This window comes from Hemitrygon akajei, unplaced genomic scaffold (genome assembly GCF_048418815.1).
Source record: "Hemitrygon akajei unplaced genomic scaffold, sHemAka1.3 Scf000118, whole genome shotgun sequence".
In the NCBI taxonomy this organism is placed as follows: domain Eukaryota; kingdom Metazoa; phylum Chordata; class Chondrichthyes; order Myliobatiformes; family Dasyatidae; genus Hemitrygon; species Hemitrygon akajei.
Window position 1 is genome coordinate 69,599 of NW_027332004.1, and position 13,131 is coordinate 82,729.

The following is a 13,131-nucleotide window of genomic DNA, read 5'->3' on the forward strand; positions in this document are numbered from 1 at the left end:
TGCAAAATCTAACACTACCATTAGGTTTGGGCACAATAACGCATGGTGACTCCAATCTGATGCTGAAGGACTAATAATACCATTTTCCAGCATATATTCAATTTCTTCCTCAGCCAATTTACACTTTTTTACGTTCATGCGATATTGGTGTTGTTTTATCGGTTTAACCAATATCTACATCATGTATTGCGACCGTGGTTTGCTTGGGAATATCGGGAAATAATTCTTTAAACTGCAGAATTAATTCCTTCAGCTGTTGTTTTTGCTTTGGCTGCAGATGAGCCAACTTGTTATCAATGTTTTCTGAAACAACCGAGTTCATTAGCCTAACTGGGACCACGTTTGGCTTGTGAAAATTCTCCGACGAGTCAAATGCTTCATTCTCAGGCTTGCCAGTTTCCTTTGTTATACCATATAACCATATAACAATCACAGCACGGAAACAGGCCATTCCGGCCCTCCTAGTCCATGCCGAACTCTTAATCTCACCTAGTCCCACCTACCCGCACTCAGCCCATAACCCTCCACTCCTTTCCTATCCAATTTTACCTTAAATGACACAACTGAACTGGCCTCTACTACTTCTACAGGAAGCTCATTCCACACAGCTATCACTCTCTGAGTAAAGAAATACCCCCTCGTGTTTCCCTTAAACTTTTGCCCCCTAACTCTCAAATCATGTCCTCTCGTTTGAATCTCCCCTACTCTCAATGGAAACAGCCTATTCACGTCAACTCTATCTATCCCTTTCAACATTTTAAATACCTCGATCAAATCCCGCCTCAACCTTCTACGCTCCAATGAATAGAGACCTAACTTGTTCAACCTTTCTCTGTAACTTAAGTGCTGAAACCCAGGTAACATCCTAGTAAATCGTCTCTGCACTCTCTCTAATTTATTGATATCTTTCCTATAATTCGGTGACCAGAACTGTACACAATATTCCAAATTTGGCCTTACCAGTGCCTTGTACAATTTTAACATTACATCCCAACTTCTGTACTCAATGCTCTGATTTATAAAGGCCAGCGTTCCAAAAGCCTTCTTCACCACCCTATCTACATGAGACTCCACCTTCAGGGAACTATGCACTGTTATTCCTAGATCTCTCTGTTCCACTGCATTTCTCAATGCCCTACCATTTACCCTGTATGTTCTATTTGGATTATTCCTGCCAAAATGTAGAACCTCACACTTCTCAGCATTAAACTCCATCTGCCAACGTTCAGCCCATTCTTCTAACCGGCATAAATCTCCCTGCAGGCTTTGAAAACCCACCTCATTATCCACAACACCTCCTTCTTTTCTTTTCAAATCTTTTTATTGATTTTTAAGAAGAAACATAAGTAATATATAAGTACAAAACATTTGAGAGTACACAATTAATAGATTCATTAACAATCAGTTATGTATTAATCAATATATAAAGTCTCCCAAACTTACAGTATTAATGTAAAGGATTTAAAAAGAAAAAGAAACCCCCCCCCCCAAAAAAAAAAGAATTGGAAAAAAAACACAACTAAGGAGAAAAAAAAACAACTAAATGGGCAATTGTATAATGTTAAATACATACAGTGGTGCCAATGACTCCAAACCTCCATTTATACAATTCAGGATAGTAACAATAAGGTTCAGGATCAGACCATTTAATTCGTATGAAAATGTTGAATAAATGGTCTCCAAGTTTCCTCAAATTTAACTGAAGAGTTAAAAACCACGCTTCTAATTTTTTCTAAACTCAAACAGGAAATGGTTTGAGAGAACCACTGAAATACAGTTGGAGGATTAATTTCTTTCCAGTTCAGTAAAATAGATCTTCTAGCCATTAGTGTGACAAATGCAATCATTCGTTGGGATGAAGCGGATAGACACATATTATCTATCATTGGTAGACCAAAAATTGCAGTAAAAGGATGTGGTTGAAGATTAATATTTAAAACTCTTGAAATGATATTGAAAATATCCTTCCAATAGTTTTGTAAACAAGGACAAGACCAAAACATGGGTCAATGAAACAATATCAGAATGACATCTATCACAGGTTGGATTAACACAAGAATAAAATCGAGCAAGTTTATTTTTAGACATGTGAGCTCTATGCACAACCTTAAATTGTATTAGAGCATGTTTAGCACAAATAGAGGATGAGTTTACCAATGATAAAATTTTTACCCATTGCTCAGTAGATATAGGACAATGCAATTCTTCCTGCCATTCCTTCTTAATTTTTTCTGATATATCTGGCTGTACATTCATAATCATATTATAAATGATAGCTACTAAACCCTTTTGATAAGGATTAAAAGTTAAAATTCTTTCTGTAATGTCCAATGGACATTCTTTCGAAAAAGACTTATATAGAAAATTTCTAACTTGTAAGTATCTAAAGAAATGGGTTTTAGATAAATTATATTTATTAGATAACTGTTCAAAGGACATAATGTTATCATCCAAAAACAGATCACGAAAACATGTTATACCTTTTGTTTTCCATAAGAGAAAAGCTTGATCTATAGATGATGGTCGGAAGAAGTAGTTAGATATTATAGGACTTGACAGCATAAACTTATTCAAGCCAAAAGATTTACGAAATTGAAACCAGATTCGTAATGTATACTTAACTATGGGATTAGTTATCTGTTTATTCATTTTGAGTAACGAGAAAGGAAGTGAAGATCCTAAGATTGAGATCAATGAGAAATCTTGCACAGATTTACATTCCAAATTTACCCATTGTGGGCCAGCAACTGTAGTCAATTCTTGTGTCCAAAATATCAAATACCGTATATTAACTGCCCAATAGTAAAATCTTAAGTTTGGTAGAGCCAAGCCGCCCTCCTTCTTAGGCTTCTGTAAATATTTTTTACCTAATCTAGGATTTTTGTTCTGCCACAAATACGCAGATATTTTAGAGTCAACCATATCAAAAAAAGATTTAGGGATAAAAATTGGTAATGCTTGAAATAAATATAGAAATTTAGGTAGTATCATCATCTTAATGGCATTAACTCTGCCTACCAAAGACAAAGATAGTGGGGACCATCTATTAGCAAGTTGCTTAATTTGATCTATTAAGGGTAAAAAATTAGTTTTAAACAAATCTTTATGTTTTTTAGTAATTTTAATACCTAAATAAGTAAAATTATCTGTAACGATTCTATATGGTACATGATTATAGATTGAAATATGCATATTTAATGGAAAGAGTTCACTCTTATTAAAATTCAATTTATAACCAGAAAAATTACTAAATTGAGCAAGCAAAGAAGAAATAGCAGGAATAGATCTTTCAGGGTCAGATATATATAATAACAAATCATACGCATATAATGATACCTTATACATCGTCTCTCCACAGGTAATGCCTAAAATATTGGGTGATTCACGAATGGCTATAGCCAAGGGTTCTAAAGCAATGTCAAATAATAAAGGGCTCAAAGGACAACCTTGCCTTGTACCCCGAAATAACTGAAAAAAAGGGGATCTTTGATTATTGGTAAAGACCGAAGCTAAAGGTTTATGATATATTAATTTGATCCATGATATAAATTTTGAACTAAAATTAAAATGTTGCAATGTATTAAATAAATATGACCATTCGACTCTATCAAATGCTTTTTCAGCATCTAAAGAGATAACACATTCTGGGATTTTAGATGCAGAGGTATAAACAATATTAATTAATTTTCTAATGTTAAAAGATGAATAGCGATTTTTAATAAATCCAGTCTGATCCTCAGAAATAATCCGAGGCAATATATTTTCTAATCTAATAGCCAAAATTTTACTAAAAATCTTAAAATCCGTATTCAGCAAAGATATAGGTCGATAGCATGCACATTCAGTAGGGTCTTTATCTTTTTTAAGAATTAAAGAAATAGAAGCTTCATAAAAAGATTGTGGTAGTTTACCTATACTTAATGCATCTTTAAAAATTTTACAAAGCCAAGGAGAAAGTATAGAAGAAAGGGATTTAAAAAATTCTACAGAAAAATCATCTGGACCTGAAGCTTTACCCGAGTTCATTGAAAAAATAGCCTTTTCTATTTCAGACTCCGTAATAGGTGTATCCAAAAATACACTATCTTCAACAGTTACTTTTGGAATATTCAATTTCCCTAAAAATTCGTTCATTATAGAAGAGTCCTTAGTACATTCTGATTGATATAAGGAATTATAAAAATCTTGAAAGGCTTTATTTATCTCTTTATGATCAATCGTCAAAGTACCATCTTGTTTACGAATCCTAGCAATTTGTCGCTTATCCGAAGCAATTTTCAATTGATTAGCTAGTAGTTTACCTGACTTATCTCCATATGTATAAAATTGAGCTTTCGATTTAATTAACTGACTTTCAATCGAGGAGGTTAATAATAAACTATGCTCCATTTGAAGTTCCACTCTTTCTTTATAAAGTTCTTTACCAGGAGTTGATGAATAGATCTTGTCAATTGCCTTAATTTTATCAACTAATGTTAATATTTTGGAATTAGTTCGTTTCCTAACTCCGGCAGAATATGAAATAATCTGTCCACGAATATATGCCTTAAAAGTGTCCCACAAAATTCCACTAGAGATCTCTGCTGTAGAATTTATTGAGAAAAACAAATCAATTTGCTGTTTAATAAAGTTAACAAACTCAGAGTCCTGCAGTAAAACAGGATTAAGCCTCCAACTTTTAGTACTAATATATGAATCCGTCACCTTAATAGATAACTTCAAAGGTGCATGATCAGATATAGTAATGGAGTCATATTTACAATCCATAACATCTGTAAGTAAATGCTGATCAATGAAAAAGTAATCAATTCTTGAATAACTGTGATACACATGGGAAAAGTATGAAAACTCTTTGTCATTAGGGTGTAAAAAACGCCAAATTTCACAAATAGCTGAATCAATCATAAAGGAATTAATAAGAGAAGCCGATTTATTCGGAAAAGTTTGAATGGGCTTGGATCTATCCATCACAGGGTTTAAACAACAATTAAAGTCCCCGCCCATTATCAATCTATATTGGTTCAGATTGGGAAAGGAAGTAAATAAGCATTTAAAAAATTCAGGACAATCAGTATTAAGAGCATAAACATTAACTAAAACAACTTTTTGATTAAAAAGTAAACCAGTAATAAGCAAAAATCTACCCTGCGGATCTGAAATTGTTTCATGATGTATAAAAGCAGTAGATGAGTCTATAAAAATAGAAACACCTCTCACTTTGGCTTGCGAATTTGAGTGATACTGTTGGCCCTTCCAGAACCTAAACAACCGCTGACTATCCATCTTCCTTACATGAGTCTCTTGTATAAAAATAACATTAGCATTCATTCTATGGAATACTTTGAATACTTTTTTCCGTTTGATCGGATGATTTAAACCATTAGTATTCCAAGAAACAAAATTAATAGTCTTAACCATATTGACAATATATATTACAGTTAATACATAAGTTCGAAAGAAAAGTGAACTCATGAACCCGGAAGAAGGAAGTAAGTTCAAAAGGAAACCGGAAGTCACAGCACTGCAGCCATTTTTGTAGTTTCATATAAGCCCATAAAATAAAACTAAGCGAAAAGCAAGCGAAAAAAAAAGAAAAAAAAGAAAATTCCCCTCCCACCACCCTCGAAACCCCAGGAAAAAAGCCAAAAAAGGCAAGCGAGCGAGCTAATACTAAAACTACCCCCATGTCTCAAGACGGCAACTCGAACGTAATAAAGTTAAAAAAAATACAAACAACCCACATTATAAAAAGGGTTGATACTACAAAAGTTAAGATATAAAATTAGTGTTATAAATGTATATAAACAAAAGAGTTAAAAGAAAAGAATTAAGACAATAAATAGAAGTTTAAAACTTTCAAATACATCAAAACAGTTATGACGCTCCAAATATCCTTCCATTTTTCCTCATTCATCTCCGTCTGACTCTGAGTGTCTGTGCCCTCAGTTAAAAATAAACAAGCTGGCAGTGATGTAAACAAGCTGCAAGTCAGACTGATTCACCTTCTTAATCTCTCTCTCTTAAAATAACAGTCCACAGCAAACAAAACCCAGGGATTCATAACAATGGCCACTCCCCATTGCGAACTGACAGGTGTGCCAGTAGGTGCGATGACTGAGTGAATCTCTTCCCACTTTCTGAGCAGGTGAACGGCTTCTCCCCAGTGTGAACTCGCTGGTGTTTCTGCAGGGTAGAAGAGTCAGTGAATCTCTTCCCACATTCTGAACAGGTGAAAGGCTTCTCCCCAGTGTGAATTCGCTGGTGTCTCTGTAGGGTGGATGACTGAGTGAATCCCTTCCCACAGTCTGAGCAGGTGAACGGCTTCTCCCCAGTGTGAACTCGCTGATGTCTCTGTAGGGTGGATAACTCAGTGAATCCTTTTCTACAGTCTGAGCAGGTGAACGGTTTCTCCCCAGTGTGAACTCGCTGGTGACTCTGGAAGTGAGATGACTGAGTGAATCTCTTCCCACAGACTGAGCAGGTGAATGGCTTCTCCCCAGTGTGAACTCGCTGATGTCTCTGTAGGCTGGATAACTCAGTGAATCCCTTCCCACAGTCTGAGCAGGTGAACGGCTTCTCCCCAGTGTGAACTCGCAGGTGTTTCTGCAGGTCGGATGACTGAGTAAATCCTTTCCCACATTCTGAGCAGGTGAACGGCTTCTCCCCAGTGTGAACTCGCTGGTGTTTCTGCAGGTCGGATGACTGAATAAATCCTTTCCCACATTCTGAGCAGGTGAACGGCTTCTCCCCAGTGTGAACTCGTTGATGAATCTGTAGTTTGGATGACTGAGTGAATCTCTTCCCACATTCTGAGCAGGTGAACGGTTTCTCCCCAGTGTGAACTCGCTGATGACTCAGGAGGTGGGATGATTCAGTGAATCTCTTCCCACAGTCTGAGCAGGTGAATGGCTTCTCCCCAGTGTGAACTCGCTGATGTGTCTGTAGGGTGGATGACTGAGTGAATCCCTTTCCACAGACTGAGCAGGTGAACGGTTTCTCCCCAGTGTGAACTCGCTGGTGAATCTGGAGGTGGGATGACAGAGTGAATCTCTTCCCACAGACTGAGCAGGTGAAAGGCTTCTCCCCAGTGTGAATTCGCTGGTGTTTCAGCAGGTCGGATGACTGAGTAAATCCTTTCCCACATTCCGAGCAGGTGTACGGCCGCTCCCTGGTGTGAAATCGCTGGTGAGCCATTAGGTCAGATGACAGAGTGAATCCTTTCCCAGAAATTCAGCAGATCACCAGCCTCTGCCCGGTGTGGTGTGAACTGATTGGTGTGTTCACAGGTGGGATGACCGACTGGACCCCTTCTCACACACAGAACAGGTGAATGGCCTTGCCCAGTGTGAACTTGCTGATGAACCTTCAATTGTGATAACCGAGTGAATCCATTCCCATTGAGCAGGTGAACGGCCTTTCTCCTGTGCAAAATGATTGTCTTGCCAGTTGGTCAAAAGATCGAGTGAATCCCTCCCCACAGTCTGAGCCGGAAGGATGGTCAATTGAATCCCTTGCTCCTTAAATATCTAGACAGTGACAACAAAACTGGTGTGCCGTGTTTGAGCTTCCTGGAAATGAATTCCTTCTCGTTTTTAACCTGTAAAAAGATTTACAGAATCCATCAATATTACAGATGAGATTACTTGAGTTGCTAAGGTTTGATCTGGTATCACACTGTTACAGTGAGGTTCTACCCAAGTTGGACAGAGAAATCATCTCCTGACTGGGCAGAGTGCTGGTATCTGGAATGACCATCAATTCCCTGATGCTCTTCCTGTCTCTATCAGAATGGGGCATTTCTGCCATCTCCAATTTGTGACCTGGCTCAGTTGGACTCTCTCCATTGGTATTATTCCCTGTTCCCACTGAGCTGCATGGGTGCCTGGCCCCACAGTAACTGAAACACTCTCACGCAAACAATCTTTCTTGACATGCAGCTGGGATCTTCTTTTATGTATTATTAACTTAAAGTGCCACAGTTTTAACGCCATATAAAAATTCCTGCTGAAATGACTGGTTGGTCCACACAGCTGTTAAAAGGACTTAGAGTGAATTTTTGTATTATTTCAGGTTGTTGTCACAGTCATAGAAAATTTCAACACAGAAACAGGCCCTTTGGGCCATCCAGTTTGTGCTGAACTATTTAAGCAGCTCACTCCCACACCTCTACCATCCAGGTACCAACATAAACCTCTTAAATGTTGAAATCGAGCTCGCATGCACCACTCGTGCTGGCTGCTCATTCCACACCCGGATGACCGTCTGTGTGAAGAAGTTTCCCCTCATGTTCCCCTTAACATTTCACCTTTCACCCTTAACCCATGGCCTCTGGTTGTCGTCCCACCCAATCTTCGTAGAAAAAGCCAGCTTGCATTAACACTATCTGTGCCTCTCTATCACAATCAAATCTCCCCTCAATCTTCTGCATTCCAAGGAATAAAGTCCTGATTTGTTCAATCTTTCCTTATAACCTAAGTCCTCCAGACATGGCAACATCCTTGTGAATTTTCTCTGAAATCTCTGAACTTCTTTTACATCTTTCCTGTAGGTAGGTGACCAAAACTGCACACAATACTTCAAATTAGGCCTCACCAATGTCTTCTAGAAGTCAACATAACATCCATCTATTGTTATCAGTACTTTGATTCATGAAGGGCAATGGGCTGAAATCATTCTTTCCATCCCTATCAACCTGTTATACCACTTTTAGTGAATTAAGGACTTGTATTCCCAGGTCCCTTTCTTCCACAACACTCCTCCGTGCCCGACCAGTCACTGTGAAAGACCTCCCTTGGTAGGTCATACCAAAGTGCAACAACTCACACTTGTCTGCATTAAATTCCATTTTCCATTTCTCAAACCATTTTCCCACCTGATCCAGATCACACTGCAAGCCATGATAGTCTTCTCGCAGTCCGCTAAACCCCCAGTCTTATTGTCATCCACAAATTTGCTGATCCAGTTAACCACACTATCATCCAGATTACTGATATAGATGACAAACAACAACAGATCCAGCACTGATCCCTGTGGCACACCACTAGACACAGGCCTCCAGTCAGAGAGGCAACCATCTGCTACCACACTCTGGCTTCTCCCAAAGACAGTGTCTCATCCGATTTACTGTCTAATCTTGACTGCTGAGTGACTGAACCTTCTTGACCAACCTCCCATATGAGACTTTGTCAAGTGCCTTGCTGACGTTCATGTAGACAACATCCACTGCCTTGCCTTCATCCACTTTCCTGATAACTTCCTCGAGAGACTCTATAAGATTGGCGAGAGCCATGCTGTCTATCCTTTATCAGTCCACACCTATCCAAATATTTACAGTATATACTTGGTTCCTGCACACACATTCCAATAACTTTCCCAGTTCTGATGTCAAGCCCACCAACGTATAATTTCCTAGTTTATTTTTACAGCCTTTCTTGAACAGCACAACAACGTTGTCTGTCCTCCAATCCTCCAGTACCTCACCTGTCACTAATGATGATTTAAATATCTGTGCTTAGGCCCCAATAATTTCTGCACTTGTCTTCTGCAGGGTCCTAGTGAACAACTTGACAGGCCCTGGGGATTGATCCACACTAATTTGCCTCAAGACAGCAAACCCCTCCACCTCTGTAATCTGTACAGGGTCCATGAAGTTGATGCGGCTTTGCCTCACTTCTATAGACTCTGTGTTCATCTCTTGAGTAAATACGGATGCAAAAAAAATATCTCCCCAAGTCTATGTTATCCTTTCATATGGATTACCATTCTGATCTTCCAGAGAATTATTTTTTTCCCTTGCAATCTTTTTGCTCTTAACAAGTCTGCAGAATCCCTGAGGATTCTCTATCACCTTGTATGCTGGGGCAATCTCATGCCTTTATTTCTTTCATAAGTGTTCACTTGAATTTCCTGTATTTCATAAGTACCCCATTTGTTCCTATCTGCCTGTACCTGGTATGCACCTCCTTTTTATTGTTCTGGGAGAGGAAAGCCAAAGGGGTGAATGATCTGCATGGTGGGAGGTGGGGGTAAGGAGGGTTAAACTAAAGTTGCAGGGGGAATGGGAGCCTGAATGGTAGTGGAGTGTTTGTGGAGACAGATGTTGTTCAGTCCTCAGACAAAGTCAGGAATGAAAAAGTTGAGCATGGTACAGTGAATATGCTGAGCCCTGTATATTTCAATATAAGGAGCAGCGTAGGAAAGGCAGATGTGTTCAGGACATGGATCAACACCTGGAATCAACACTAGGATCTGGCAACTGTGGATTGGGACAGGCTGCTTTATGGCAAAGGTGTGCTTGGTAAATGGGAGGCCTTCAAAGCAAAATTTTGAAAGTAGTAAGCGGGTATGTCCGAATAAAAGGTAAAGATAGAAACTGTAGGGAAACTTGGATTGCAAGAGAAATTGAGACCCTGGTAAAGCACAAAATGGAATTGCATAACAGGGATAGGCAGTCAGTTTCTTATGGAGTATAAGAAATGCAAGAGAACACATAAGAAATAAATCAGGATGGCTAAAAGATGGCATGAGGTTGCTGTCACAGAAAAGGTGAAGGATAATCCTCAGGGATTCTAGTGATAGATTAAGAGCAAAAGGATTGCAAGGCACAAAGTTGGTCCTCTGGAAGACCGGAATGACAATCCACGTGTGGAAACAAAGCAGATGGGGGAGATCTTAAATATTTTTCAAACTCTATTTACTCAGGAGATGGACAAAGGGTCTATGGGAGTGTGGAAAAGCGGCATTAACCATTTCAACCCTGGGGGAAAAAAACACTCCTCTGGCCACTCACACGCTCAATACCCCTCATCATTTTATACACCAAAAAATGTCTCTAAATATAAACAAGGAAATTATACATTGCACAATCTACTTTCCACGATTCAGTACATTTACACGGACAGGTGTGTAAAAAGGGCCCAACGAATATCAGGGACAAACAGGCCCAATTCACCCCATCCACAAACTGTTCCTGCTGCTACCATCCAGGAAATGGTACCACAGCAAAAGGAGCAACAGGCTCCGGGACATCATCTTCCACCAGGCCATCAGACTGATTAATTCATGCTGATACAATTGCATTTCCATGTTATATTGACTGTCCTATGAGCAAACTATCTATTATAAACTACTATAAATTATACATTGCACATTTAGATGGAGATGTAAGGAAAATATTTCTACTCCTCATGTTTATGAAGTATGTATCTAATAAAGTCAATTCAATTCACCCTCTCCACTATCTGTTCTGTCATTCTGGCTCCCATTCCCCCTACAGCTTATTTTAACCACATCACCCCCTCCCCTGCTCACTACCACTAGCAAGCCTTACCACTAGGATATTCGTCCCTTCTTGTTCTGTTCCTCTAACTAACGAATCCCCTATCAGCCTTTTGACTTTCCTCTGCCAGGTAATTTCCCCCAACAGCTTCTAAAGTGGTCCACCTGTTGTTGTGTGAAATGGCCACAAGAGTACTCTGCGATGGATATTTAACCTCATTCCCCTTCCTGATTCTCACCCAGTTTCATCTGTCCTGCAGCTTGGGAGTAACTCACCTCTCTTCATGTCATATCTATCACCCCCTCCAACTGCTGGATGATCTGGAATTCACCCATTTCAAGTTGCAGCTCATTGAAGTGCAGAGTTACAAGCTGCAGCTGGATGCACATCTTGTAGGGGAGGGCATCAGGGACACTGGAGGTCTCCCCTCCTTCCCTCCAATACCCCTCTAATTTGTAATAATCTCCCCTCTAATTTGTAATAACCAGTGTGCAGATAAATCTTGTACTGTGCATTTTTTACCCAGTGACAAGATGTGCACAGTGAATTTTATATAGAGAGGTATTCATTTTCACAGCTAGCAAATCACTGTCAATAGGAACTTTGATCTTCTCTGGGTTTGATCGAGTTCATCTGCACTCTCACACAACCTATGTAGCAGGCCTGTAACAGGAAATGGAGGATTTTCTCACCAAAGCTTTTTCATATTGTCCATATGTCGTTTGCTTGCTAAATTATGCTTTAAAAAGTCAGATTTCCAAATATCACTCCACTTCTTGCCACTTGCAAATTCTCCAGCAAAAAATGCAAACAGGCATCACTAGTTTCTGTATTCTACATAAATATTCCCCCTGAACCCTCCCCCAATGACTGAGGGTGGTGAACTCAGCGAATGCAATCCCAATGAATATGAAGGGAAGGGCAGTTCTCTGTCTCACTGGAGTCTGGCACATTTGTGATGTGAAAGCTACTTATTGCCCAGGGCAAAGGTGTTTGATATAATTACGTACCCAGAGAGAATGGGACAAAACATGTTCTCACCGGTAGAAAAGTCCAGAGCAAGAGGAGGTAGAGGAAGCAACACACACAAAATACTGGAGGAGCTCAGCAGGCCAGGCAGCATCTACGGAAAAGAGTACTAATGCCGATTTTCTCAACTGCTGATGTAAAAGATTTTGTTCCCTTTCTCCGAGTTCCTAATCCTTGTATTTGGATAGCTGGAGCTCAGCTCTGTCTGAGAGATCCATCGGTTCCCATTCCCTCATCAACCGGAAGCTCCCCGGGGCCCGTGTACGGATCGTGGGGCTGAGAGAGAGGGAAGAAGGCAGGACTGTCCCGGGATTGCTGGTCACGGTGTCAGAAATTCAAAGGAATTATCCCAAAGTTGGTGTTTAAGTTAAAAACACGGAGAATCACTCTTACCTGCAACCGCCATTTTCAAAGGCTTCTGTGTACTGCGCGCATGCGTGAAACTCAGGGGCGGCCTCAGCCTGACGCCTGCGCAGTTCATCGGCGCTTCAGCCCCGGTGAAATTCTTAACGCATTGCCCTATGGGTAATCACGGTGCCATTAAACATTTCTGCAAGCACCGGTCCAATGTCCATACCTCATTTCTTTTTATCGTGTGTATAGAAAAATCTGCAGCTGTTTTAACGCAGAAAGCGGCTCCCATATGCAATATACTCAATATCAACGTGTATCTAATGACAAAGTAAAATGCAGATATAAAACACAGGAGATTCTGCAGTTGCTGGAAATACAGAGACGCACACACACAAAACGCTGGAGGCACTCTGCAATTCAGAGAGCAACTAAGCAGCGGAGTACACAGGCTAGGCATGCTGAAGGGGCTC

At 39.8% G+C, this 13,131-nt stretch overlaps 1 protein-coding gene across 1 annotated transcript in view; it reads right to left on the reverse strand.

Moving 5' to 3' along the window:
• LOC140723537 (uncharacterized) overlaps positions 1-12,718 on the reverse strand; it is a 32,647-nt gene extending 19,929 nt beyond the window's left edge. Inside the window, exons 1-2 of the mRNA XM_073038110.1 lie at positions 12,701-12,718; positions 6,135-7,597 (exon numbers count right to left, since the gene is read on the reverse strand). Coding sequence (XP_072894211.1) covers positions 6,135-7,194 — 1,060 coding nt within the window. The 5' untranslated portion in view covers positions 7,195-7,597; positions 12,701-12,718. The remainder of the gene's footprint in view (positions 1-6,134; positions 7,598-12,700) is intronic.
• Between the last annotated feature and the right edge of the window lie 413 nt (positions 12,719-13,131).